The 26,498-nt window shown below is 35.9% G+C and overlaps 1 protein-coding gene across 4 annotated transcripts in view; it reads right to left on the bottom strand.

Annotated features, from left to right (window-relative positions):
- Nucleotides 1–2,087: 2,087 nt before the first annotated feature.
- Nucleotides 2,088–26,498, bottom strand: part of UGGT2 (UDP-glucose glycoprotein glucosyltransferase 2) — an 80,102-nt gene continuing 55,691 nt past the window's right edge. For 3 of the 4 annotated variants that reach the window (XM_042043616.1, XM_042043626.1, XM_042043635.1), the window contains 14 exons: nt 24,399–24,478; nt 22,873–23,062; nt 21,853–22,011; nt 20,643–20,728; nt 16,371–16,455; nt 14,855–14,940; nt 11,562–11,660; nt 10,243–10,327; nt 9,656–9,838; nt 8,240–8,400; nt 7,845–7,959; nt 4,922–5,038; nt 3,807–3,951; nt 2,088–2,886 (listed from right to left, as the gene is read on the bottom strand). In XM_042043616.1, coding sequence (XP_041899550.1) covers nt 2,864–2,886; nt 3,807–3,951; nt 4,922–5,038; nt 7,845–7,959; nt 8,240–8,400; nt 9,656–9,838; nt 10,243–10,327; nt 11,562–11,660; nt 14,855–14,940; nt 16,371–16,455; nt 20,643–20,728; nt 21,853–22,011; nt 22,873–23,062; nt 24,399–24,478 — 1,614 coding nt within the window. In that variant the 3' untranslated portion in view covers nt 2,088–2,863. Of the gene's footprint in view, nt 2,887–3,806; nt 3,952–4,921; nt 5,039–7,844; nt 7,960–8,239; nt 8,401–9,655; nt 9,839–10,242; nt 10,344–11,561; nt 11,661–14,854; nt 14,941–16,370; nt 16,456–20,642; nt 20,729–21,852; nt 22,012–22,872; nt 23,063–24,398; nt 24,479–26,498 lie in introns of those variants that run through there. The other variant, XM_042043645.1, reaches the window with a different exon arrangement.

Below are 26,498 nucleotides of genomic sequence, written 5' to 3'. Positions count from 1 at the left end.
GAAGGAAAGTACTTGATTCAGGGAACAGGTTAAAAGGAACCTTACTGAGAAATACTTTTCATCCTAAAGCTCATCAACAATACTGCACTAATGCCCGGTTTGTTCATTTTCTGTTAAACTTACCAGCTAATAGCAAAAAGATCAAGACATAGAAAAGACACTGTAACAGGAATATAAATTGTAAAATCCCTTCATTGGAATAGTTTAAATACTCCTTTGCGTATTTACTGAATTGTCCCATGTTTTGGCAACATTCTAAACCAGGATATGTTCCCTTTCACAGGGCAGAGCACAGAGACTGGAAATAAAAAATAAGCTCTCTCTGCACCTCAACACCTCACCCTACAGCAGATGCCTCGTTCTGAACATTGCTGTTGCTTCCCTGCAAAAACACTCACAGCTTGAAGACATTTGAGGACTTGCTGCCATTCTTTTGCTTTGGACCTGTTCACCAAGTCAGGAATGGTTATTGTGTAATACTAAAAGGGAGAACAGAGAATAATCATCTTTTTTTCTCCAGTGGTACCTTTTAATATTTTGTACAACATATACAATCCATGGATTTAGTATTAAAAATATAATGATATGCTAATGACTCAAAGTGCTGCTTTAAAAAGTAGTGAATGTATTTGTGGGACCTTTCTTATTTTATAAACCGTTCTATATCTCAAAGAGCTTTCTTTGAAAGTAGTATTTTATGCAGAAAAAAAGAAATACTGTAGAACATTTTTTACAAATATATAAAACACTGTAGAAAATTGCATGAAACCTTTTACATCTTCAAAATATCTCCAGCAAATTACATTTATAAAATTATATTCTAACCATTCCAGTAATCTCAAGGAAATAGTATTTAAAGAGTTATTTCTTTTTTTAAAGCCAGTAGAGGTAATCCAATTTTAAAAAGAAGCTATAGAAAATGAACATGAAATCAGTGCATGAATTAACCACTTTTTATACTGCATAATACTCTCACACAGATAATCATAATTAAAGAGAATTAAGGTTTCTTAAAGAACCTTTAGGACAGAAGTTAAAGCAAGTTTTCCAATGTGTGCTTCAAGCATGGAATACCAAGGCAGATCAATGTGAAATGCTGCTGCAGAGTCAGGCAGCAGGGTGGAAGTATAAGCTTAGAAAAATATTTTGAAAATAAAATAAACAGTTGAATAATGGTTTGGGGTTTTTGTCCTCTGATATGGAGAATCAGTTATTTCCTTGTTATGCATGGAATTTATAGTAGTGCATATGTATCTGCTGAGTCAGTTACAAGTCCATCTCTGTGGTATAAAAATACCAACTTAAAGTTTATGTTCAAATATATTTGACTTGCTGCATCATGCCCTGATGTAATTAAGAGGACAAGGATAACGAAACAGCTCCTGCACTGAAATGGGACAGAGGTAAAGAGAACTGACATTAGGCTTTAGTGACTGTTGCTATTGGGTTACACAGGAAGTACCCCACTGGGTACTTCATACAAAGGAAATCCCTCAACAGGCACCTAAAAATCTGTATGTGACATGTTAAAACTGTTTAAAATACATAAAGGTGAAACAAAAAATACAGTAAGCTGTACAAAAACCTGCATGTCTCACATTACTTGGTAAAATGGCTTGAAAAATACCAGCAACATGGGATTTGAAATACTTGCTCTTACAGTAAGAAATTGTAAATAACCAGTACCTGACGACAATGACAGTGGATACAAAATAGGCTTCATTTCTCTTATTGTTTATTCAGTTATTTGCTGCTATGGAAATAATGTGCAACTCATTGCTGATTCACCCACTCAGTGCAAATTACCTGGTCTTTTATAATTCCAAGCATTTAAACTGGAAGACTGCATTAAGTTGTTCTCAGAAGAATGTATGGTCTCATCCAATCCCAGTTTGAAACCAGCACAGCCTGAAGAACAGGGTCTGTAGTTAAGGCATTAGATTTCAGTTTAAGACACAAATTCCCCATTTTCAAATATGTGTATTGCAGGAACTTTGCCCTGCAATTTTTCTGGGATCAAAATGTCAGTATCCCATTAAAGCAACGGTTTTGTGAATACAGGTTGAGAAAATTACAGGAGACACCACTGATAGTCAAAAAATACTCATGTATTTTATTATTTTCAGTTAGAAACAGGATGATGATAATCAAAAGTGAGTAAAAGCAGCTTTCAGGTACTGACCTTCTGATGCAATGGATGCTCGTTGGAAAATCACCTCAACCAAAACCATAATGGAATTTTATCACACACTATTCAAGTGGCCAAAAGGAGCCTAAGAATCAAAAATTAGTTTTTAAAATCTGTAAATGTGCAGTAATCCTGCATAGTAAATGGGAAGTGTCATTCCCTGCTTTAGCTCCCACGTGGACTTATCTTTGTGTAGTCTAAATGACACACGTTACCTTTTATGAAATTCTTTGTGACCACAGCATTTCTCTAGGGACAAAACTATGGGCATATAATCAAAATTTTTGATGTTTAAATACATCAGCCTAATGCATAAAACAGTTTTCAAGTACATATTCACTGTGTGTGTGTCCTCCCCCAGACTGACAATGCTGAACACATCTTTCTTCATACTCCAAACTCCTCTGGGAAAACTGTACTTTAAAGAAGGAAAAGAAAAGCAAAGCAACAGGGAAAGCTGCTCCATACTAGTTAAAAAACCCCAAACCCCCAAGTACCGGTGGATTTCCCACTTTTGTATTGCATTTAAAATGTTTTAAATAACACTTTAAGTTATAAAATATTTGACTTCACATTAAAGAATGTTGCAAATAGTGCCAATATAACAGCTGTAAATTCCGTTCAGTCCTTCCCAGAAGACTCTGGAGCTGTCACCATTGCTGGTCACGGGCTGTGCTAAAGTTCATCGTGCTTGAGACCTGTAACCAAAGGGAAAAAAACCACACCAAAAAGAGTTACATAAAGACAATGCCTGGGTTTGTAAAATGTCGAGAAAGCCCTTTACTTTCCATTTTTTGTTAATCAGTCAGTTGAGCAACAGGGACTTTATTTGTGGAGCCTTGCTACAAACTGACTGTAAGCTTTCACAAAGAGTAAAACCCACTAAGAATTCTTTATTAGGAAAAGTGAATTTGTTCCTCTGCTCAAAACTTTTAAATGTTTATCTGCTAAGTTTTTTCTTCAACCCTGGGAGCTGAGATCATCTTTTCATTTTGTTTCACATCACTCCAAGAAGTCAAGTGGGACTTGGATTTTTTGGTTTTGGGTTTTGTTTGTCTAGGTTTTTCATGCTATTTAACTAATTCACTTTAAAACAATTTTAGTTAAGAAAACCCCAAAACATAACAAAACAAAAAAAACCCAAACAAACAAAAGAAACCAAATCCCCTCAAACTAATCCAAATAGAATTTAGTCTAGTGCAAAAAGGCCTGGGTAGATAAGCGTGCAGTGAGAGATGCAGAGGCAAATTAATACTCAGTTCCCTACTGCTTAATAGACATGAGCTTTAGAGTATCTAAGTGAAGTCTAAGCTAATGTGCTTTGTTTAATATTTGTGGCTGAAATGTGTGACTGGTGGTCACACATTGTGTTTGAGGTCCAGGCACAGGACCCCACTGAACTTTCTCTTCGATTCTGGCATGAAACAAGAGGTTTTGTCCTCTCAGTGTAACTCCTGTGTAAAGAAGCATCACATGACTGTCAAACCCCACACCATTTCTCTAAGAGCAAGGGAAATTACACAAACACAAGATTTGTGCCTACTGACCCCAATCTTAATTTCAACTATACTAATATTTAATTTTTAAAAGCCAACAGCTGAATATGCATGTAAATTACCTTTCTGAGATGATGACGTTAGATTTTTCTTCTCTCTCTCAATTTGCTGTATTAAGTTTCGGATCTCAGAGTCATAATCAACCCATTCAGGAACTATCCGGGCAGCAGCCTTTAGTTTTGGTTCTTTGGTTTGGGGGTTGTTGCACTGAAAGTTTAAAACATGTTAGATGTAAACAAACCAAATGTGAAAATAACACCTTTTCAGAGAATGTAGCTCCAATGAATTGTAAATACTTTTCTTTTCCTGACTATATGTATAGCACAACACTACTAAGATTTAGACAAAGTTACCCAGGGAGATACAAGATTCACATTAGTATATTGAAACTGACCCTGAGGTGGGTTTTGAACAGAGAGCACCAGCCTTTAGTGCACAAAGCTCATTTTAACAACTGTAAAGACACAAAGAAAACAAAACTATTTACATACTGAAAAGTCACACCAAGTCCCAACTACCTGTTTTTCTTCCAAATTGTATCTAAAGCATCACAAACTGTGTGTGTGTGTGTTGTCAAAAAATCAAAATGGGGGGAAAAATGGGATGGGGTAAATAATGACAGGAAGAAGAATTTTCTCTCTGTTTCTATCCCCAAAGAAAGAAACTTTCTTCTTCCTGAACATGGATAGTCTCCTGAGCACTACACTTTTTAAGCTTTGCTTTATCTCCTGTTTACAGCAATGAAACAGACCAAGAACACCATGATAATGTTAAGTCAGTGGGCTCTGGAGGAACCTTCTATATGGGGAGCGATTGAGCTCACAAATGCCCAGACAGGTAACAGCACTTCCTCACAGTCCCAGTAACTTGGCTGACTGTGGAAAAATTATAAGGCGAATATGTGTATGAGCATGAAAAGCCTCAATCCTGTCCAGTTAAGAGACAGCAATACTTAATTCTTTGGTACAGTCTTCAGCTCTAATGTAAGCAAACTTGTACAGAGCAAGTGGGAGAGATCTCAGAGGAGAAAATGTTTCAGGGGAAGGGATGGAGTGTTGCAGTGCCTTCCAGCAAGGCTGCTGCCTTCATGACATGATATACACTTAACCTCAAAAGCCCCAGAAATCACAGCAAAGTTGTTAATCAATAGAACTCATTTAAGTCAGGATCAACTCACCAGGTCTATTGTTTTAGCCTTTTTCTTGGACTTATCATCACACCAGGTTTCACACCAAAGCCACTCCTGAGGGAGAGACTTAATGGCTACTTGATGAATCATATTATTGGGAAGATCCTGTACAAATTTCATAAAATCATAAATTAGCATTGAATGTAATGTAACTGATTATCAAGCTGCTATTTAAAAGTATTTTTCCTATTACCATTTCTGCAAATTGTTCTTACATTTCCTTCTAAGTGCTCACCCAGTTCTTTTCCAAGTAGATTCAACATTTGGTCATGCTCATTTTGATGGCCAACTCCACATCTCACTTGTCAAGCAATTTTTTCTGGTCCTTAAGTCTGTCCTCCCTTAGCTTGACATGAGCAATACTTCTGTCTGATACCCCTGGCTCAGATACTGCCTATCATACTATAAATACTACTAAAAAGCAAAACTCAAACCAGCTTTCCTTTCCTTAAATTAAAAACAAACAACTCAAAAAAGAAATAATATAGAATTACGCCACTACTTTAAATTTAGATGACTTCTAGGAAAATGGCTTCCAGAAACATGAGGTTGAGAAGGAAAAGCTTTTAAACTGCTGTTCTGGCTATGTTCCTTACTTTACTTCTGGGTTTTTTGACCTTTATTACATAGAGTCAGGTAGTCTCATCATGAAGCCTCTGAACCAAGATCTGGCTGAATGCAGGGAACAACAGCATTTGTAAATGAGAACAACCTCAGGCAGTCGCTCACTGCACATACTCTGGGGCCAGAGTTACAAACAACAGGGGTCATAACTGGTATGTCTACTTGTAAGCTCCCTCACATGTGCAACCCTTACATTATATTTTAAAATAAATGTCTCATTAGAATAATAAAGTATTAGTCACATCTTGTTTTGCCAGTTCACACTGCTAAACGTGACAGAATAAAATAGCACATATACATCTTTCATAATGCAGCAATAACTTCACTCAAATAGAGACATTAGTGCAGAAAGATTTCATCAAATATTAGTACACAGAGAGCCATGACATCCAACATTAATTGAAATGCTTTATTTTTTGAAAAACTTTTAATTTTTGGAAGATCAAAAAATAGTTTTTCACCATTTCAATTCCAAAAAAAGAGAGACTGGTTTTCTGTTGTGCCTCTCTGACATTCTAAATGAAATCGCAATTCCTGAGTTACTATACTTCTTTTAGAAGCTGTGAATTTAACAATTGTTACATGGAGTAAAAAGTAGAAAGTCAGCTGTTACTTTCAGCATTTCAAGTAAACAAAAAAAGAATTAATACAAAAAACCCTCTGAACAAAATTACTGTCCTGGAAGTCTAGTTTTTATTATGTGTAATTTTTTCTCCCTAGGAGTTCTATACTTATTCTCCTTGGCATTTAAAATCACCATTTTCCCTTCTATCTACTTCTCTTTTGTGGTTTAAGAACCTTAACTACCACCCATGAAGATGGCACTGCCAGCAGATTAGCAGAGAGCTGAGATTGCTGCTTCTTTGAGAAGGGCAGTGAGCACTCCAGACAGGTCTTTAAAATGAAAATAGTAATAAGAGTCATAATGCATCCTTAGCAGTGGATGAAAGCTCTCCAGGTCTCAAATACATTGCACTGTGGTTTGTATTTCCAGCAGCATTGCTGTATTTTGTGTAAGAAGTGTCAACAAAGACAGCAAGTAGTTCCTATCAATACAGTCAAACCAGATTATTACGAAAATGTTACTTTGAAATATTCACTTTCCAAAGTGATTCCAATTCCATTCTGCCAAGATTTAGCTACCTTAACATCTGGTCCTCAAGTGGCTTTTGATTTGATCCAACAGTCTTAGAAGAGTTTTATGCTATCATGTATTAATGCTGTAATTGGAAAGATAAGAATCTTAAAATGAGAAGTTTTCATATTTTGAGAACTTGGATAAAACCAATTTTCTGAAAACCAGCATTATGGTGGAAACCCTGTAACCTCTGAATCTTAAAAGGTCTTTCTGAAAGGCATGTGGGTAAGACTGTGTTTGGGGAACACACAGCTCTATCACATCAGGACTCTGCATGGGTGATCAGGGCCAGTAATCCATTCTGTTGTCCACAAAGAGGGGAACTCCGTTGCTGTTAAATCAGCCTTTTGCTCTCAACATTCAGCTAAAGGCTGCTCCAGCTCCAGGTGTCCAGTCTAGTTTGAGTTTTTAGTGTGGTTGTATTTCCACTTTTCTTTGTCCAGTATCATAAGAACTGCTATTTTCAGTTTTTACTTTCATTTCTAGGAAAAGGACCATGTGAGTGGCAATAATGTCCTTATGTAAGAGAAACTTGCTCGGAGAGCAAGGGTGTGGAAAAGCACTGAGAAATGTGGGCTTTGCTACTGTGGGATCCTGTTGCTGCTAGAGGCAGGTAAAAATCTTCTGTGCTTTAGTAATTCCACAAGGAAAACACCAAAAGTAGGGACAATTTCACTTCTGAAGTCTTCTGACGTTCACTCAAAGTGAGACAAACTCCATGGTCCACCCCAGGGTGACCATGTACAGCCACCACCAGAGTGCATTTGCAGTTAGCTTACAAAGGAAAATTAAATTTACGTTAATGGAAAAAAAGAAGAAAAAGGAAACAAGCTCTTGCTAAACAAGAATATAATTACCATTATCAGAATATACAGTTATCAGAAGAACACAAATGCACACAGGACAACTACAAATAAAGGTGAAAAGTCCTGTATGTTGGAGTTTTTCCTCATTTTTAAAATTAAAAATAATCATCAGTGTTCAGTTTTCGGAACTGTGCTCATATGCACACCTGAAAACAGGCTAAAACAGCAGTAAATGGGAAATAGTTTTGGAATTATATAACATTTATGTTGAGATACAAGATACTCCATGCATATTGAGAAAGATAAAGAGAATAGACCCAAAAATGCTTAAAGCCATATATACCTGATCTAGATTTGACAGACTGTTTGGATCTTGACTAAGAGCCTGGTACTGGCCCCGAAGCCTGTCTCCAGCTGCAATCTTCCTGAACTTCTTCAGATCCACAACATACAAGGCACTAAAAGGATTAAAAAAAAAGAACTAAGATTTCTGGGGTTTCACCTTCTTTTTGATAACAGTAATAAAAGTAACAAGGAAGTAAAACATGTTTCCATCCTGAAGGGATATTTTTCTTTATTAAGTGGCTGAAGCTACCATAAGATAGTGAAATCAATATGTCATCAGAATTCCTGCCTTATTCATCTCTTACTGAGAATGGCTCTTGAATGCCTCAGTGATCAGCACCAACATCCAGTTTTTAGTCAAATGTACAGGAAGTGTGTAAGGGGTGATCCTACCTGATATGGTATTTCCTTTTCCCGAGGTGTGATGCCCAGTATCCCGATTTCCAGAAGCGGTAGCCATCCATCTCTCTGCGGCTGTCACAGAAAGGAGTGTATCCGTAGGGAGCTCCATTGAGGTCTAGGTCTCTAAGTTCTTTCAGGTCACTTCTCACAATCTAAGTAAGAAGATGCTTATTTTTATAATTTAATACTGTTTCCAAGGTATGCATATGAGGGTAGGTATTGCAGCAGGCTTCACAAAGTTTAATTTTAAAAAAACCCCTGAGACACTGCAACAGTGGGGTATAGATAAAGTATTCCAATGGGAGATATTTACTAAATTATTCTTCAAGAAAAAAAAAAGTTTACTATATTATTAACAGTGGTCACCTGTGCAACACATTTATTGAGCAAATTAAATTAAACTGGCAATATATTTTTAATTCACAGACCACTGTTTCTGGTTGCCCAATATTAAATTCCTTAATTAAGAAACATAACTTTAGAAATCTCCCAGTCATGTCCCTTCTAAAGAATCCTTCCTATGTGTTACCCAACTTGGGCGCTCCAAAATTATTGCATCATTTGAAAAATCCTTGTATCTAATGGTGAAGTATTTTCAAAAAGGGGTTATAATGACATTTTACAAATGCCCTTTATTTGCTAATCAACCCTTCTTCCATCAAACCCCACTTACCTAATTCATCAGAGGTAAAAAAGAGTTTTAGCTATTTGGGAGCACAGAGAAGTCATTACAGTAGTTAGGACAGACAACCAGTGTTCCCAGGCAGTGTATCCAGATGAAATTGCAGAAAGTTGCAGTCTGAATTGCTACACCTAAATTTCATTTATTCTCAAGCTTTGGAAAAGGACCAAAATACATTAGAATTTGTCCCAATATTTTTAATAACCTTGTGATAAACTCTTCAATGTCTCATCTGAGACAGCACTTTGCCTTTGAGTATATTTTACAATATTCATTCCTGAACGAAGGACCGCATACAAATTTAAAAGAGAGACAGAATTAATCTTGAAGAATTTCAGCCATCCAGAAGTCATTCAAAAGGTCCAAATCACCTCAGACTCTGGCCATAGTGCAGAATTCCTCTCACAATCAACCCAGAGATGGAATCACTCCAATATGCTTACAGTGAAATGCACCTTTAAGATCACACACATCTCTCCAAGTGCCTTTCTCTCTCCACAGACAATTTAGGACAACTCAGTGTAGTGAAATTCTTAATGCCCACATGACTGAAGACAAGTGAAATTCTTGCATTTACATTCTGCAACACCACTGGTTTAGTTTGGGCAACTGCAACAGTCTTACGAGACCAACAGCTGAGTAAAATGGCCACAGAGAATGAAACTAGATCAATTTAAGCCCGAATTAATTCCTCATACAGTTAATATACCATTATTTTTTCTTACCTGGTCGGCATCAACAAATATTATTTTATCCACAGCCAAAGGGAAAAGAACATCCAAGAAAAGAATTTTGTAGCCCCAGATAATTCTTTGTTTTTCTGTCTGTTGATAAAGCCAGCGGGGCCACTTGTACTGTACCAACTCATACTTGAACCCATATTTTTTAGCCATGTGAGGAATTACATCCTAGAAGAAGAACAAAAAACTATCAGGTGCACATATATGAGACACACAAGGACTCAAAAGGAAAAGAAGTGAATGTTACAGGGCAGCTGCAGCTGTGCTGGCCTTACTGACTGGACAATTTATTATTTTAAAATGTTCCCTTGGTTTTAGCAGTATCCTCAGCTGCACCAATAGAGAAAGCATTTCATCAGAAGAGAATAAATTATTATAATTTATCACTGGGCTTAGAGTTCCAGAAGAGAAGAACCTTATACCTAATGCTTTTAAAACTATTGGTATTTAATAGATTCAAGGATCATTTTCCACTGTGAAAATTTAATTTGAATGATATAATTAGTCAATTGTAATTTTAAAAATATTACTTAAATTTTTAAAGGAAAAAAAGAGGAAGACTCTTCTCCTACCTTAAAAGTTGGGGAGAGATAGTTTTTCAGAAACCAAAATTTAACTGGTGTTTTTGTATGACGTAGGACAGAAAGCATCATAATTCTGTGGAAACATAAGTCTACAATAAACAAACAAATACACACAGGTCATTAAATTTCAACTGCACTTAAAAAGTACTAAAACTCTCTAAGTATAAATTTCTTTAACCCAGTTTAAGTAGAAATTTCTACCTATTTCTAATTAAAAGCTTTAAAGAGCACGTGTTCAAGGGCACTTTGAGATGGCCTTATTTGATCCAGATTGGCTAAGCAATAGTAGAAAGAACAATTTCAAAAGTGGATCTATTAAAATGTTTTATTCTAAGAGAGGTGCCTGACAAAATTAGAATAATGGTTACTACCTTATATTAACTTGGCTACTGAAATAGCCTGGAATTATTTTAGAATATATTGGTTGAGTTTAATAGGTTGCTGAAAATAAAAACACAGAGTGTAAGTCAGATCCTGTTCAGAAAATCCTTAGTAAGAATTACACTAAGAATTACTATTTTGGGTTCAATTACTTTTCTCTATCATGGCCTTTGTTTGGTGCAACCAGAGAGATAAGCAATGTCTTAAACCTTACAAGAGGTCAAGTCTGACTGAAAAAATCAAGATATAATGAACTCGAAAATAAGAAAGCAGCAGGTAGGATGTTTTAAGATCCCTTTTTCTCCTTTAGAGTAAATGTGTCTTTCCCTTTATGAAGGTGGTTGAAGGAAAGAAACATAATGCTCAAAGTTCAGATGACTCAGCAGTCAAATCACTAAACGTGTGCTCAGATCATAAAAGTAACAGAGATGGTTGTGAACAGATTAGGCAACACTGTAAAGGATTCCTTAAAAGCAATCACTGCTCATTGAAAGAGCCCTGAGATCAGTAAGGCCATATGTGCATGTAGTAAATCCACAGTTTGGACTAAACACAAATAGATACAACTCTAATGAAGCCACTTCTGGTTTGTCTTTATACAGAAAGGCTGAACTTCATCTTTTATGTTTGGACTTCACACATGAAAGACATTTTCTGTCTTCAAAGAATAACGGTATTTTTGAACATCTGTATGTTGAATCACTTTGTTCTTAAAGATTAATTTAGTCCTCACTGTATACAACTTTCCAATGTTTTGAAAATTTACCACTCAGATGTTGTTTAAAAAGTCAGTTTCTTTAGATTGCTTAGTTTTACGAAGAGAATTTAGAGTATTGCTATGAAATTCTTGTTTCCCTTTTAACCTTTCCTTACCTTAAAAAACATTCATATATGAAATTCTTGTTTCCCTTTTAACCTTTCCTTACCTTAAAAAACGTTCATATAAATGGCCTGAAGCAACAGAAAATATGTTAAGAATATCACTTTTCTTTTCCTTCACATCTGTTGGAATTTCTTCTGAAAATCTAAGAATTATTATAAATAATTATATAAAGTAAACGTTCAGCATAAAAAAATCCTACTAAATTACCATTAAGTTCATAGGGAATCAGAAATAAGAAAATACACAAAAGAAATACACATTCTACAGTAAACAAATACACTTACATTCTACTTCCACTGCACATGCCTATGATACCAAAAATCTTTTGGGAGCAACACATCATACCCAGTCACTTAGGACAAACAATGGCACTACAGCAGTCTTCAATATTTTCATTCAAACAAAACCCAAATTTGACAAGAATTCCACGTTTTATCAAAGTTAAAAAAAAAAAAAAAAAAAATCAAACCAGAAATACACACAGACAGAATATCTGTAAAACTGGTAATTTTTAAAATCGGACACAGTTGTTTTCCAAGCTTCACCCACATGCATTCTACATCCACATGCATGCTACAGAACAACCAATGCATATTCTGGAAGTGAAGGAGGTCTGCACAGCCCCATAAATGGTTAAACTGACTATATCCTCTAAGACTGAACATAAGAAAAAGATGGCCACATGAGGCCAAATCACTTATTTAGCCCAGGGTTGTCCCAACAGCAAATGACAAGGCTGAGGAGTTGTAGCCTTTTCCAGAATACTCTCATAACATTCAGTGGTCTCTGGTAATGGGATTTCCCAAGTGTTTCTTGTAACACTTGCAGAATTCTTCTTCAAATTAATCCAATTCCTGTCCCTATAAGAGGTATGTTGTACAGAGGTTTCTGTTTCCACTGCACAGCATTCTTTGCTAGCTTTGAATACCAAAGTCTACCAGGACTGGTTTTTAATCTGCCTTCCAGCACACAGAGCCAGGAGGAGATGGTGACTGCAGTCTCCCTCAGGCACTGCTTCACAGATCTCAGAACTGCACAACCAGATTGGTTACAGTATGGCTTGATACTGTTGGAAATTCACCTCAACAGTATTTTTTGTGAAGTGAGTCATTCCTCACACACTTAGATTGCATGAGTCACTCCTATTACTTTTTCTTCTGGTTATATCCCTTTTAAAAGTATCCTTTAGAAAGTGTAAAAATAAGTATCCTCATAATCTTTAAGAGCAAATGAGACAAGTCTCAGATCTCCAATGTATTCAAAAGAATTCAGATCACTCCACTAATACAAAGCTGAAACCTCAGAAATAGCTGAGAGGCTGCAATGTGTTTAAGTGGTGTGAATAATCTTTTGAGACACCCACACTCTTTTCACTCAGGCATGGTGAAAGAGAGAGACATCAGTGGAGTGGCATTGTCTGCATGGTGTGGCATCTTCAAAGAAGACAGACAACCTCTCAACCAGCACTGAACTCTCACAGGCTGAACAGACTGCAGTTCCCAGGTCCAAGCAGTCTGTCTCCTTTCTTCCTGACTTTTTGTCTCATGTCTTATATTTAATGATAGCAGGACTGAAAGAATATCAAACTTTTTATAATGCAGCCATCACATGCGAACAAAGAAAATCAGGGTTTGATGCAAGGATCTTGAACATATTGATTCTGCAAAGCTTTACAGAAAGCAGAAATCTCCCAAAGCTGCTGGGTTGACCTATAAGGTCACGTGGGAAAAGCAGTCAGCTGGAGAAGGGCAGCTCAGTTTTGAAAATGCTTGGGCAACGTGGTGTGCACAACTCCCATGTTAGAGCACACGTGGGGTTCCTGTAGTGAACATTGTGCTGGTGGATATTGTTCTCATTCTGGGATAACAAAAAGGAAGGGTATTTGACAATGTCCTAGATGGCAACAGGCTGACAGTCAGCCTCAAATCCTGCCTTTGAGCCACAACCTTGAGTCACTGGGAAGAGCAAATAAACTTCACTGGGTGAGTGGCTTCCTTGGCCCAGCCAAGCTCAGAGCCTGATGAATGCCACTGTGATAAAAGGCAAGACCTGGAAGATTGAGAGATGTCTGGCCTTGTAACCTTCTTAGAGGGAGATAAGATTTTGATCACTGCACATACATCCTTTGATGCAGCCCATTAGAGGTGGGAAGCTTGAAGTCAATGAAAATCAACTAACATCATTCTCCAAAGGAGGCACCTTTGTGCAGCAATGTGGGTCCACAGCAAGAGATTTTTGAGAGCTGTAGCATAGTTGTCTGGGAGGGTTTCTGAATCTAGTCAATGTGAGTACAAACTGACAGTGAGGAAATCTAGGTTAGCTATTAGGAAGAAATTCTTTACTGTAGGGGAGGTTAGACACTGGAACAGGTTGCCCTGGGAGGTTGTGGCTGCCCCATCTCTGGCAGTGTTCAAGGCCAGGCTGATGAGGCTCTGGGCAACCTGGTCTAGTGGAAGGTGACCCTGCTCATGGTGGGCAGGTTTGAGACTGGATGATCTTTAAGGGCCCTCCCAACCCTTAACATTCTGTGATTCTATCATATTGTAACAGTAAAACCATCTGTGGATAAATGGAGATAAACGTAAAATCAGCAACAGACTCTCAATATAATTCTAGGTCTGTAGGTACTTGTGGTACAAGAGGCCTTATCATGAGATATTTTAAAGCTAGAACAGAACTCAGTCCTGGATCTACCAAGAGATGTGTGTGTACAGGACCGACTTGAGCCAACTGATTACTAGATAAAGTAGAACTGCTATGCCTTTTCTTTATTTTCTTTAGCAGTCTGTGACTGATAACCATTGCCCAAGCCACTAAAAACTGAAGAAAACCTTTTTTGAATCTTGTTCAAAATGGCAAATTAGAAATATTACGAAGTTATTAGCCTGAAATGTAACACTTGAGATGCTTATTACAGTTACTTAAAGAACTTGAACCTTAAAGAAAAAGGTAAAAACACTACTTGAGATTTCATAAATTATGTCTAGTAGCAGACAAGCAGCATTATTTTGATGTTCAGTTTGATACATCTGAGTATGACATAACTGGCTGAGAGTTTCACATTGAGACTGATTCCCTGCCACAGCAAAATGAAAAGTAACAGCCAAAGGATAAAATGAGGAGGAACTGGAAGTACAAAGGAGGGATTAAGAAGGGGATAAAAAAGGAGATGTACAAGACATTACAGCTTATCTTTCCCCCTTTTTATTTATATTATAAATCCCTTGGAGAGTCTTTTCATACATTTGTATCACTATCAAGTAAGAAAATTTACTTGCTATGAGTAATAATAAACATGTCCTGGAACAGTTGAATTAGAGGCAAATTATGCATTACCTTGTAACTGATTCCGTATTTCCTTTTTTTTCTGTTGTTCCATCTGTAAGAAGCTCTTCATTCACTTTATCAGGCTTTTTCTGTACCTAGTCAGTAAAATAAATGCATTTGTGCAACTTGGGAAGGTAGTTGATAGTAATTACTACTTGCATTGTGATATCTAACTGCACTGTATTAACTGGCTACAGCCACTAACAAGGTGATTAATAAATCAGTCAGCATGTTCAATCCCTCTGTACATCTCTATGCTAACAATAACTACAAGTGTGGCGAATTTTATCTCATTTTCCTCCCCCATGAGTTTGTGATACAGCCATTAGCTGGCAGAAGTGTAGCACCTCATAGTGGAACTTACCTGAGAGGAAATTGTCATTCTCATAAGCCCTTCACAAGGAGAAAGTGACAAATTTGTCACTGAAAAATAAGCTCTCCCATCCAGCTTAAGCAATTTCTGCTGTCTTATCCAGATGCTTATAAAGGCTCAAGATTAATTTCATTTACCACCTCAATTTCCTTGATTAAAAGAAATCTAATTGCTTTTGAGAACCAAACATCTTCTTATGCCCTGAATGTCTGAACATACTCGATTCTAATCATATTAATTTCACATGTTTATACTGTCAAGCTAACACAGATTTCTGTTGACACTAAATCATGAGTCTTTTTAGCCAGCGCTCCTGAAGCCCCATCCTACAGTTCACTGAAGTGTTTCTAGAGTTCAACGGAATGGCAGAGCTTAAGTATTCCAGCTGTAAACTTAATACCACCTTTCACACAGAATAATATTCCTATTTTGGCTCAAAATAGGGAAATTAGGCACCCTTTTACCCATTCTCTGTGGTTTAAAGGCAGGCTCATCATGCTCCAGAGTTTTACACATTTTCTCTCAGTTCTGGAAACTTTCAGTTACAGGACTGGGGAAGAGACTCATATCTGGTGTTTTAAAATATTTACAAAATACTGGAAAATATATAGAATTATGAGGATCTTTCTCCTCAATATAAGTGGTGCTTAATTAGATGTTTTTGATACATCTAATGAGAGTAATGGATTTTCATTTACAAAAATTTGGCAGCTTAGGGTAAAATTCAACACACCTAATTTTGACTTCCACTCTGGTATCTGGACTTTGTGTAAAATCTCTCCTAGGTCACTGGAGAGAAATGGATGTCTCAAGAAGTCATTCTCTTGGTTTAAATCCATGTATGAGCTGGGATGAGTAGTCCTTTGGACTCTCTCCTGGTAAGCAGAGAGAATTTAAGTCACCAAGACTACACGCTTGGGCACCTTGAGCTAGATGAGATAAATGTTATCTATGTTTAACAGCTATTTAACAAATCTCCCACACAATTAGTATAACCTGATTGGATCAAATTAACTACATTAATTTGCACATCCTTCTCTTTAATTATACAAAATCTAAATTATATATTTCAGTATACATATTTCAATTAAATATAGCCTGAGACACATAAGCAAAAGTCGTATTTCACATATGGAAGCACTGCATACATACTTGAACTTTGATGATTTTGCTTCTGAAGTTGTTTAATACCACAATAACATCTGTCAGGTCAGCTACAGAATCTGTTCCTTCATGGCTGTGAGGAGGAAAAAAACCCATGCAAATGTACTGTCTCATTAAAATAAACATTGTTACTTGGGTTTAATCAGAGAATAAGGTTTAGAATTGCTGATATCTATAAAAAAAAAATTACTTGCACCTAATTATATTTTAACTTCAAAAACTTTCTGAGTTTTATTCATCACTGGACATTAACCACAGTGGTAGCCCTTACTTTTTAGTTTGAATTTTCACAGGAAATTTACCAATCAATGAAAAAACGCAGTAACCTAGAGCCAAACATACTATTATGTATTATAGAGATACATATTACATTCAACTATTAAACAACAATTTATTTTTCAAATATGGAAAACATCTTAAAAATTGCTATGTGATGGCATTAAATGTACTTTTAAAATAGATCTGCTTAAAAAAGTATAGGGAAAGCTTCATCACAGTACTGAGATATTTAAGATTGGCTTTCAACTGGCAGGCTTTGGAAACTGTACCCCTGAAGACAAGGCTGTGCAAGCACCACATGAATCTCTGCCTTATTGAATATCAGTTTAAAGCCATTCAGGTGTCTCCAAACTGTACTGCAGTCCACAGAGTAGCTAATATGAAAAATGTTACTGTCCCTGTTGTTGTTACTGTGATACAGTATAATAGCAACATAATTTTCAAATTTTCTAGCTTTTACACATCAATAGCCCATATATTTCCCCTTCAATCCCTTAGGTCTTTTATCAGCATTATGTGGGTATCAGTATTATTATTCCTCTCGCTAAAGCTACCCATACAAAAAATGGGTTTAAGAAAGTAATCTGCAACCCCTTAGGTTTCATTTTCTTTCCCCTAGAAAACAAAAATAGTTAAAACTGGTTTCAATGTGTATCATACCACTTACCTAAACGCTGCAGGATTTCACACACTCACCTGAATTTTTTATTTAATAAATTTTTTGCAAAATGTGCCTGTAATCACTAAGTCTCATACAGATGGCCTAACCTTGCACAAAACAATGTTTAGGATTATCTGAACTTTTCTACTCTCTGTTATAGTTTTATTTTCACACTTTTAAAATATCATACATATGCACACCCAGCCAACTACAGTCTTTTTATCACAGGGATGTACAGTGCTCAGATTTGAATTCCATTTTAAATAAAGTGTGTCACTAAAAAGTTCTAAAATGGTAAAATTAGATCCAAACACAAACTGCTGATAGCAGCAGCCAGTTCCCATTTTTGCCCCCAGTGTTTACACAACCAAAATTTTCACTGTTATTCACTCAGTTACCTCAAAATCCCTATGCTATGCGTTTTGCAGGTAGATAAAGAGGATTCTGCTGATAAAGAGGATTTTCCAAAGTCTTTACAGTATTCTCAGAGTGTTTGGTTTGGATGTAAATTCAACAACATTGCTTTGTCTCCCTAAATCTCCTTCACGGATGCCTCCCTGTGGGCTCCATCTTTACTGAGAGCCAACTGTTTACTCTGTGCAGAACTCAGTTTGATGAATTTCTGTCCTACTATGAAAAACCTTTTTAAATCCAAGCAAAACATCTTGCATACTGACAGCACCATTACATATGTAATAATAACTACCTTATTGTTATGCAATTGTTGTCAAAAGCTAAATGTGTTTAGCAGACTGTTTATGCCACAACTTTAACATCTTTCAAAACACTTTTAATACAAATACAAGTAAGTACCAATATAATACAAATTGTAATTTTCCATATGGGGAACAAAAGAAATTGCATTCAACAAATGGAGATCCATTAAAACCTCAAGTCCAAGAAACAAACACACAACTCCCTGCCCAAATTATAAAATACAGAACTTTCAGCTAAGCAGTCTGCATGACATCAAAATATAATAAATTATATCTACCTGCCTTTTTACAAAATAAAATATTCATCAGGATTTTATTTATATCTTTAGCTATAAATTATTTTCTGCAATCTTATCTTGCAGTACCTACTTGTTTTCCTACCAACATCAAAGTTCCAACAATAAGCAATGCTCAGATTATTGCTGAGTATAACAATTTTCATTTTCCTAATATTCATAGTAACTTATTACTAAAAAGTTGATTTAAAAGCGTGACTGCATCAAAATAATGACCCTTGTTAGAAGCAGTCTTCAAGAAGAAAGAGGCAGTTTATTTCAAATGTTGTGTACTTACATAAAGTAAAAATAAATTATTTGCAACTACGAGAGAAGCAAATAAGGTAAGTACTGCAATGCAGAACATGCTGTAACTTCAAAGTCCTGTATTTCTCCTAAAACCCTATTTATAAGTAGAGGACTGTGCCTCAAAGAAAACAGGTTCATCTCACAGTTCAACAGGAGAGGGTATGACTCATATATAAGGATGGAGAATATACTGCAATAGCTCTTGGCAAAATTCCACACTATCAAACAGTTGCCTGAGTTCTTGATAGCAACTTCATACGATTAATACTGTAAAAGAAATATCAAAGACCCTGATGCAGCCCCTTAAACATACTTTTCCTGTTGTACTTTAAGCCTACAGCTTGTAATAATGAAATGAAGTAAATTGTATTGTTTAGATTCCTCATGAGGTATTAGTTTTTCTGACTTAGCTGAGTTCAATTAAGCCTGTTTGTGTTACATAGGGAAAATGGGCAAAACCCCAGTAGATCATTTAAATTTCCTTTGATCCAGCCTAGAATGTAGAGTGATTTTGTTTCATTTTTTTTCATTATTTAACTCAACTACACCTCATTACATTCTTTTTTAAAACCATGCTATCTTACATAAATCACTTTATATTTCTTAAGAATTAAATGCTAAATTAGACAAATGGTACAGCTACAGTTATCAGAGATTAGGTGAACTTCTTAGAGTAAGGACTATGTTTTTCTGCTTTTTCAACAGATTGTAAGTGAAAAAAAAGAAATTGAAAATTGCAAACAAATAGAATGAATCTAACATCCCATTAACATTTCTCCCTGTAACACTGATATTAATGTACTAACTAAATGTTCAAAACCACAAAGAGGTTCATCAAATTTTTTACTTTTTAATAGCAGCTGATGAATAACAACATATAGAACTATGTATTCCAGGGCTTCAAGTAATAATAAATATTTTATAAGAAATAGACCTATTTCAAGCCACACAATTACTTTGAGGGGGAAGAGAGATAACAGGAAAAAGGAAAAAAAAAGGAAGAACTGAAGCTGAAATTAAATAAGCAATACTGGTCCTCTAGAAGGGATTAGATCTAAAGCTTCAAGAGAAAGCTCTCATATGTTACAGATCTATGCTGTTACATAAAACATGGGGAAAAGGTGATTCTCCTAAGGAACAGTTGGAATGATGGTGAGCATATATATTCCTTTATATGAAAATCAACCATGGAAATCACGTATCTAGAAGCCATAGAGATGTCAAATAAATGCCAGTTATGGGAGTACAACTTCTCTTCTATGTACAGAGGTTTCTCCCAAGAGAGGAAAATGTGGCACAGTCAACATGCAGCCAGGGTCTCAAAATGAGAGGTGCTTTTATACCCTAAGGTGGAGTTGTAACCACAGTGATTCTAGACTTAGACAACTAAGAAACACTCAGAATTAATTGAAGAAAAAAGTCTGGAACTGAAATGAATATAATTCTCCTGTTAAAAAAAGATGCCACCTATAAATATACTGCATTCAGAGGCACCCTCAGGGCTGAAAAAAATTATGAGAGGGAAATTCATGGTACCTCCTCCAGCTGATCAAAATGCCTCTGGAGAGCCAAGCTCCCTCCACTGGGCATACTCTTGAAATTACATGTTAAGTATGTTGGGAATGACAAAATACTAATCAACAAAACCATGAGTGATATTTCTACAGAATTTGGTGCAAGCAATTGTGTGATAATGCTAACCATGCATGGAACTGACAGGACAAGTGTCTGGTAGCTGTGTAACTGCTTAGTAAGAGACTTAGCTGGCATCTAGTCTAGCTGAGCAGCTTAGGTTTATTATGCATTAGCATACTGAAATACCTTCAAAAACACATGAAACCATCAAACAACAACAATATAGGAAATAAGGTATCCCTTAAAAAACTTTAAATTATCATTTGTATCTTATACTTTTTTTAATGCTATCTTTGCTTATTTTCCTTCAGTATTGTCAGATCTTTTCAAAATATGCTGCACTTTCAGAATCATTTTTATTTCCAAATGATGGATTCATACTTACGAAAAAACCTGATAAATCTCTTCAGATCTTCCTTTACGCAATCTCAGTGTCCAAGCACCTGGATTTGCTTTCAGCTGAAAATACCCCTAAGTAAAAAAGACAGGCACTTCTTGTGGTTGCATTTCAGACTCAATCATATACAAAAATCAACTACCCAACATTTAAACTAGGCCTGAAAGAAGTGTCAAGTGATGCAACCAGTTATCACCTTTCCTGTATGTCCATTTTAATACCTTCCAGTGCTCTGCTTATTTCTAGCTGAATTTGAGTTGGGTACAGAAACTCTACCAAGGACAGCAAGTAAGTGAGCAGCAAAGAAATCAATTATTGAACTGACCCTAAATCGAAAATCTTCTTTGAAACTCAAAATTTTTGTCTGGAACAGCTTTCCAAGTCAACACAGTTCCTTCCCATTTTAGGAACAATGCAGACAGCTATCTCTATGTTAAAGTCAGACAGAGAAAGCTTTGAAATGTGAAGAATTGTTAGCAGTTTCATCAATGCCAAACATCAGCTACTGCTGAGACCATATTCAGTACTTGTGCACAAATCAAAGATTCACAATTTATTAAGCATTTCATTCCTTATGATACAGTATTTACAGAGAATAGAAAACAGCAGATAGGTAAGAGGTCTTATTCATCAAAATCCTTCCCTATCAAATTCCCTTAGCCAACAGAAAATAAATCTTTCACTTCAGAAGTCACATGGTCTTCTGCTCTACAGACTGCCAACATGAAAAATAATTACTCTGCATGATGAGAAGAATTCTCAGATGTGGGTATGTCCTACAGAGGCTCTAAGCACTTACCTGAAGCATCTAAAATAGGAGCCTTCTTTTGCCTGGATCATTGTGTAACAAAAAGGGTTATTTTAATCACAATGTGAATCATACCTTACATTTGTCAGGGAATCTCAGCCTGAATATAAAACTACCTTCTACCACCTACTAGAGGCAATTAGGCTATCAGTTTAGGCACTTCAGGCAAGAGTCTAAAATTAGGCTATATTCAAACCCATACTGGGTCACAGGAGAGGAGCAGGGGGAAAGCTCAGCAAACTAGATGAGCTCAGCTCCAGGTTATGCCTGTTACTTTTAGCATTACTAAGCTTGCAACACAGAGAAATAGATTTAAAGAACAAGATGCTCATGAAGAATTCTCACAAGAAGAGCGCAATTGTACTGACTATTCCTGTACTAAGTACTTACAAGGTTGGCCATCACAATAGTATCAACCATGACAGGATTCTTCTTTGTGCCCAGAGTGAACTGTAACCCTCGAGGAGGTTGTCCAGTTGTCACATCAAAGCAATGTCCTTCAAGCAATATATATTCCAGTTCATACTCTGCTATAACCGCCCCTTTTATCTATGGAAGGAACACTTCATCAATAAATTATGTCACATAACTATGTGGGAAAAGCAATATATTACAGTCACAAACATGTTGCGTGGGGTTTGCCTCGAGGTAACTTCCACAGCCAAAAAAACCCCAAGAAAGGTCCATCCAGCATGAACTTCACTCAATTATAAAACAGGTATCCAAGACAAAGAGGAAGGATCACTCTCTGGAGGTACCTCCCCTCCACTGGCTGTTGAGGAAGCTGATGAATTTCTGCTTTGGTAAGGTAAATCCCAGCTTTATTTTCACAATACACTTTCCAAACGCTCAGCTTTGGTCAATCAAACACCCTCAGTATTTTGCACAAGCTTATTGACTCAAATAAATCTAATTACTTTGGAGATGAGGGATTAAAATGTAATAAAATGCAATTAAATAATAATTGAAAGAACTGTGAACTAAAAGAGGGTGATGTACATTTTAAACTACATTAATAAACAGTAATGAATTCCAGTTTATATGAGGATTTACCTAGGTTACAAGAACTAGGAAACACAAAGAATCCTTTAATTGCTTTACTTTTATCTGAAATGTAGTATTTCTCTAAACACAAAGCTCAATTTAGCAGGTAAATTGCTTTAACTTGTACTTTGCATTCTGATCTTTTTCTATTACATTGCTTTCCTTTAAGACTTGTCTTATTTTTTAAGAGAGAAAATGAAAAAAAGATGATGACAATAGAAATGGTAAAATATTGACTAAATAATCAATTACCAAAGAAAGTAATTCCAGAGAACAGACACAAGACAAATCTCACAACATTTCAACTTCCCTCTTGAAGTAGAAGGGGCAACACAAGTTTTACAGTGTTTGCAAACTATTACTTACTTCCTGCAAATGAATGTTATCAAGATCACAGGAACTGTTCACTGCTTCAACCAACCAGCTTTCAGGAGTGATCATGTTTAAGGTCAAAAGAGGTGATTCTGGCAATTCTAGGAATTTTGCTACAGGTTCAGAAGGAAGGTGCTTGTTGATCCCATAAGTTAATTCTGGTTCCAGAACAAAACGATAGAAGCTGTTAAAAAAGAAGTGTGACAAACCCCCAATTTTTATTGAAATACAAAGTTCAAACATGAAGGTCTTCTAAAATATTTCCAAATATGGTGAATATTTACCAAGTATGATGGTGTTGGAGGCAAAGTAGCTCACTATTCTCTTAGAATACCATCAGACAATCCCTACAGCATATTGAATGGGCTGGTAGACACACACAGATCTATTCACTTTTGGTAATTTTGCTGTGGACATGCCTGTTTTCCATCAACACTCTAAAGGCTGTGAAAGTGAATACCCAAGAGATGCATCTAGACATCTCAACTGTGAGCAGCCTTGAATTCCCAGAATCTGTATCACTGAACTAAGTAGAAGGACTAATCTCTATTGGATGTCACTAGCAGCAGCAAAGACAGACCAAAGGAAAGGTCAAGTTTCTCTGTTCCTCTCCAGCTCTTCCCCCGTTTATTCCACATGTAAAAGTTCTCCCATGGACAAGGAAAGAACCAGGCACTAAAACCTGAAAAAGTGCCCAGCTTCAAATGCAATCATTGATGATCACACAAGACACTCAGAAGACTGATGATTAAGACCCTCTTGTGGAATAGGAGATGTGATGTAATTCCTCTCAAAACGAATAAAAACTAAGGACCTCTGTTTTGTGGGCAAGTGATTAATTCTCCAACCCACTGGCTAAAGGACAGGCACTACCACCAGCCTCTCTCATAGGTAATTAGTAATACAGGTGTTAGGATTATAGGTAAAATACCTGCCAAGGAGATGGCTTGTGCTAAAGCTTTTGTCTTAGAGGGAAAGGAATCCTCTCCAGGGAATTAATTTCAGTGTAAATGTCTATCACTGAATTAGTGAATCCTGTTTTTTACATACAGATAAAAGAAACTTCCATTTATGGCAAATACATTCAGTCTATCATATTCTCAATGAAATATAATGACATCTCAAATGCAGACTGTACATTTATTCAGATGAATTTAATTCTTAAGAGTACTGAATCTGTAAAACTGATTACACAAACAGTGGGCTGTAAAGAAGCCCATTGTTAGGAAGACAATCTCCCTCTGCAAGTTTTCACAGGCCTAAGTGAATCTCCATTGATTTCTTTAAGGCCTGGTAATGAGAGGTGCATTTGATGGACTAGATCATTCCCTGTGATACCATGCTTGATGCCTTAAAACAAGAACTCCTCTAAACAAGTGCAAACTGCTTAGGTAACATTCAATGAAAAATGAGTCAACAAAAAGAATCCAGAAACACAAAGCAATGTTTACTTTTTAAGAGAATATACACCATTAAGGCTGTTTTTTCAAACTAAGCATTAGAAGCTATGAACTACTCACCTCTTCAGTGGCACTTCAGACAGCTTAGATTTGCAGTTCAAAAATAACCTGAGTTTCATATTGATAATGTCCCTGAGTACCTACAGAAAAAAAAAATCTCTGTAAAAAGTGGTTCTTGGTAATCACCAAACTTTGAAAAGAAGCCAAAGTTACCTTTGTGACATCCTGCCATTTCTCAAGTTTCAACAGAAATCTCAAAACTTTTAAAAGATGTAAATATATTTGTATATAAAGGATATTGTCAGATACTCTAAATAAAGGTATGACCTTTCCTAAAACTGCATGATTTAGCATATGATATTCTTGATAGTCAAAATATTAATGTCTTCTCCTACTGATGCAGTTTTCTAAAAAGCAGCTATCCCCATTTTCCAATGCTTGAGTAAATTAAATTATCACCCTTGTTACATTGTGATTTTAAAGCACTTGAAGGTCTCTAAGTACAACATATACCTTTTATTCAACAACCAATCTTAAAACAATTACTTTCAATCTTATTAAAATAGTTGTATATGGAAAACTGTTACATATAGTAAAGTTCAGACCACTATTTTAATATTACTTAATAATTTTAAATGTCAACAATATATTAACAGTGTATTAAACCATTCAATTAACTTCAAAACATTTTGGTAAGTTAACATTTCTATTTTTTTCCTCTCAGTTTCTTCATCTGTTCATTTCTAAAACACTAATGTTCTGGATGTTGTTATATAGGAACCATAATATTAGGAGGGTATTTTTTTCTTATTTTTGTGAGCAATCTGTTTTGCTTAAAGCTAACAAAGTTATTAATTTCTTTAATGCACTCATAAAAACCTTTATCAAGTTACCATCATTTCTGTGGTTTCTGATACAAAGTGCTTATCTGAAAGCATAAAGCAGCTGTGCCTGCATTTATGGATATTAGAAAAGCCAATAAGATATAAAAGCTAAGTTACAATACCAATACTAGTAAGGCTAATATCTAAAATTACTACAATGGCAAATAAATTTGGAACAAAGCAAGACAATAGTCATCATTAAATCTCTCTTTTATTGTAACTGTAATTTTTCTTTCCTCAGTTCAACTCATGGCTTACACACATTCTTTACTACAATGCTGTAACTTTACTTAGCCCTAGGGACCTGTTCTATTCCTAGTTTCTTATTCTCATCCTTTGTGTCACCTGAATACCATCACTGAAAAACTACTGAATAAAAAATAAAGACTAGGGAATAGCATATTTGTGTGAACAAGTGAAGAAGCAGGAAATGAGAACCCAACAGCACTGGAAGCATAAGAAGGAAAAGCACTACATGACGTAAATTTAAGACCACCAAAATCAAAATAGATGTCAAAGTGACTCGAATACCTATCTATCATTCAGAATGAAGAGAATGATAAAAACCTGTATTGGACTTTACCTTCAAACAAAACAAAACCCTCATCCCATTAGCAAGAATGATTCTTAGCAATCTGCATTGATAGGCTTTTGTGTAGACTGAAATTATCTTGCAGAAGGCTGACGTATCATTCCAATTCATCCATGAAATTTAGTACAGTACCCCAAAAAAATGCCATTCTTAATTAACATTTCAAAGGAATTTAAATAGGAAATGACAAGTAAGACAATAATTCCTTTTCTCTGTGTGTTTCAACAATACAACTTCTGAAATACTGAACTTGGTTCTATTACTTAGGGCGTCTGAGAACACCAAAAACCAGGGCATTCGAGTCAACACATGAAAATGGTGACAAAATTAGGAAGACTCTTTTATAGGATACTTGAAGAATTCAGTCTGTTTACTTTAAGTCAGAAAATTCAAAGAGCGTGGAAATTTAGTTCAGGAAGCACTGTAAAACACGGCTGAATTATTTCAGGAGGCCTGAAAATTATTCAAGAGCCAGTTTTATTGTGCATGTGCACAATAAAAAGTCATTTGCAGAACACTTACTTGAGTTACCACAACTCATCTGAAGAACATTAACTCAGTAAACCATGATTATTGAACCAGTCACTTGGAATTGTTTATGAACCTCAGCATAATACAAAGCATCTGCACTGAAAACAAACTTATAATAGAATCTTCAACAGAACTGGCAAAATGATGAGACCA

Source organism: Corvus kubaryi, unplaced genomic scaffold, assembly GCF_017639235.1.
Source record: "Corvus kubaryi isolate FWS band 111438036 unplaced genomic scaffold, C.kubaryi_AGA036_p1.0 133, whole genome shotgun sequence".
Classification (NCBI taxonomy): domain Eukaryota; kingdom Metazoa; phylum Chordata; class Aves; order Passeriformes; family Corvidae; genus Corvus; species Corvus kubaryi.
The sequence above is the reverse complement of the archived record's forward strand: the minus strand, read 5'-3'. Positions and strand labels throughout refer to the sequence as shown.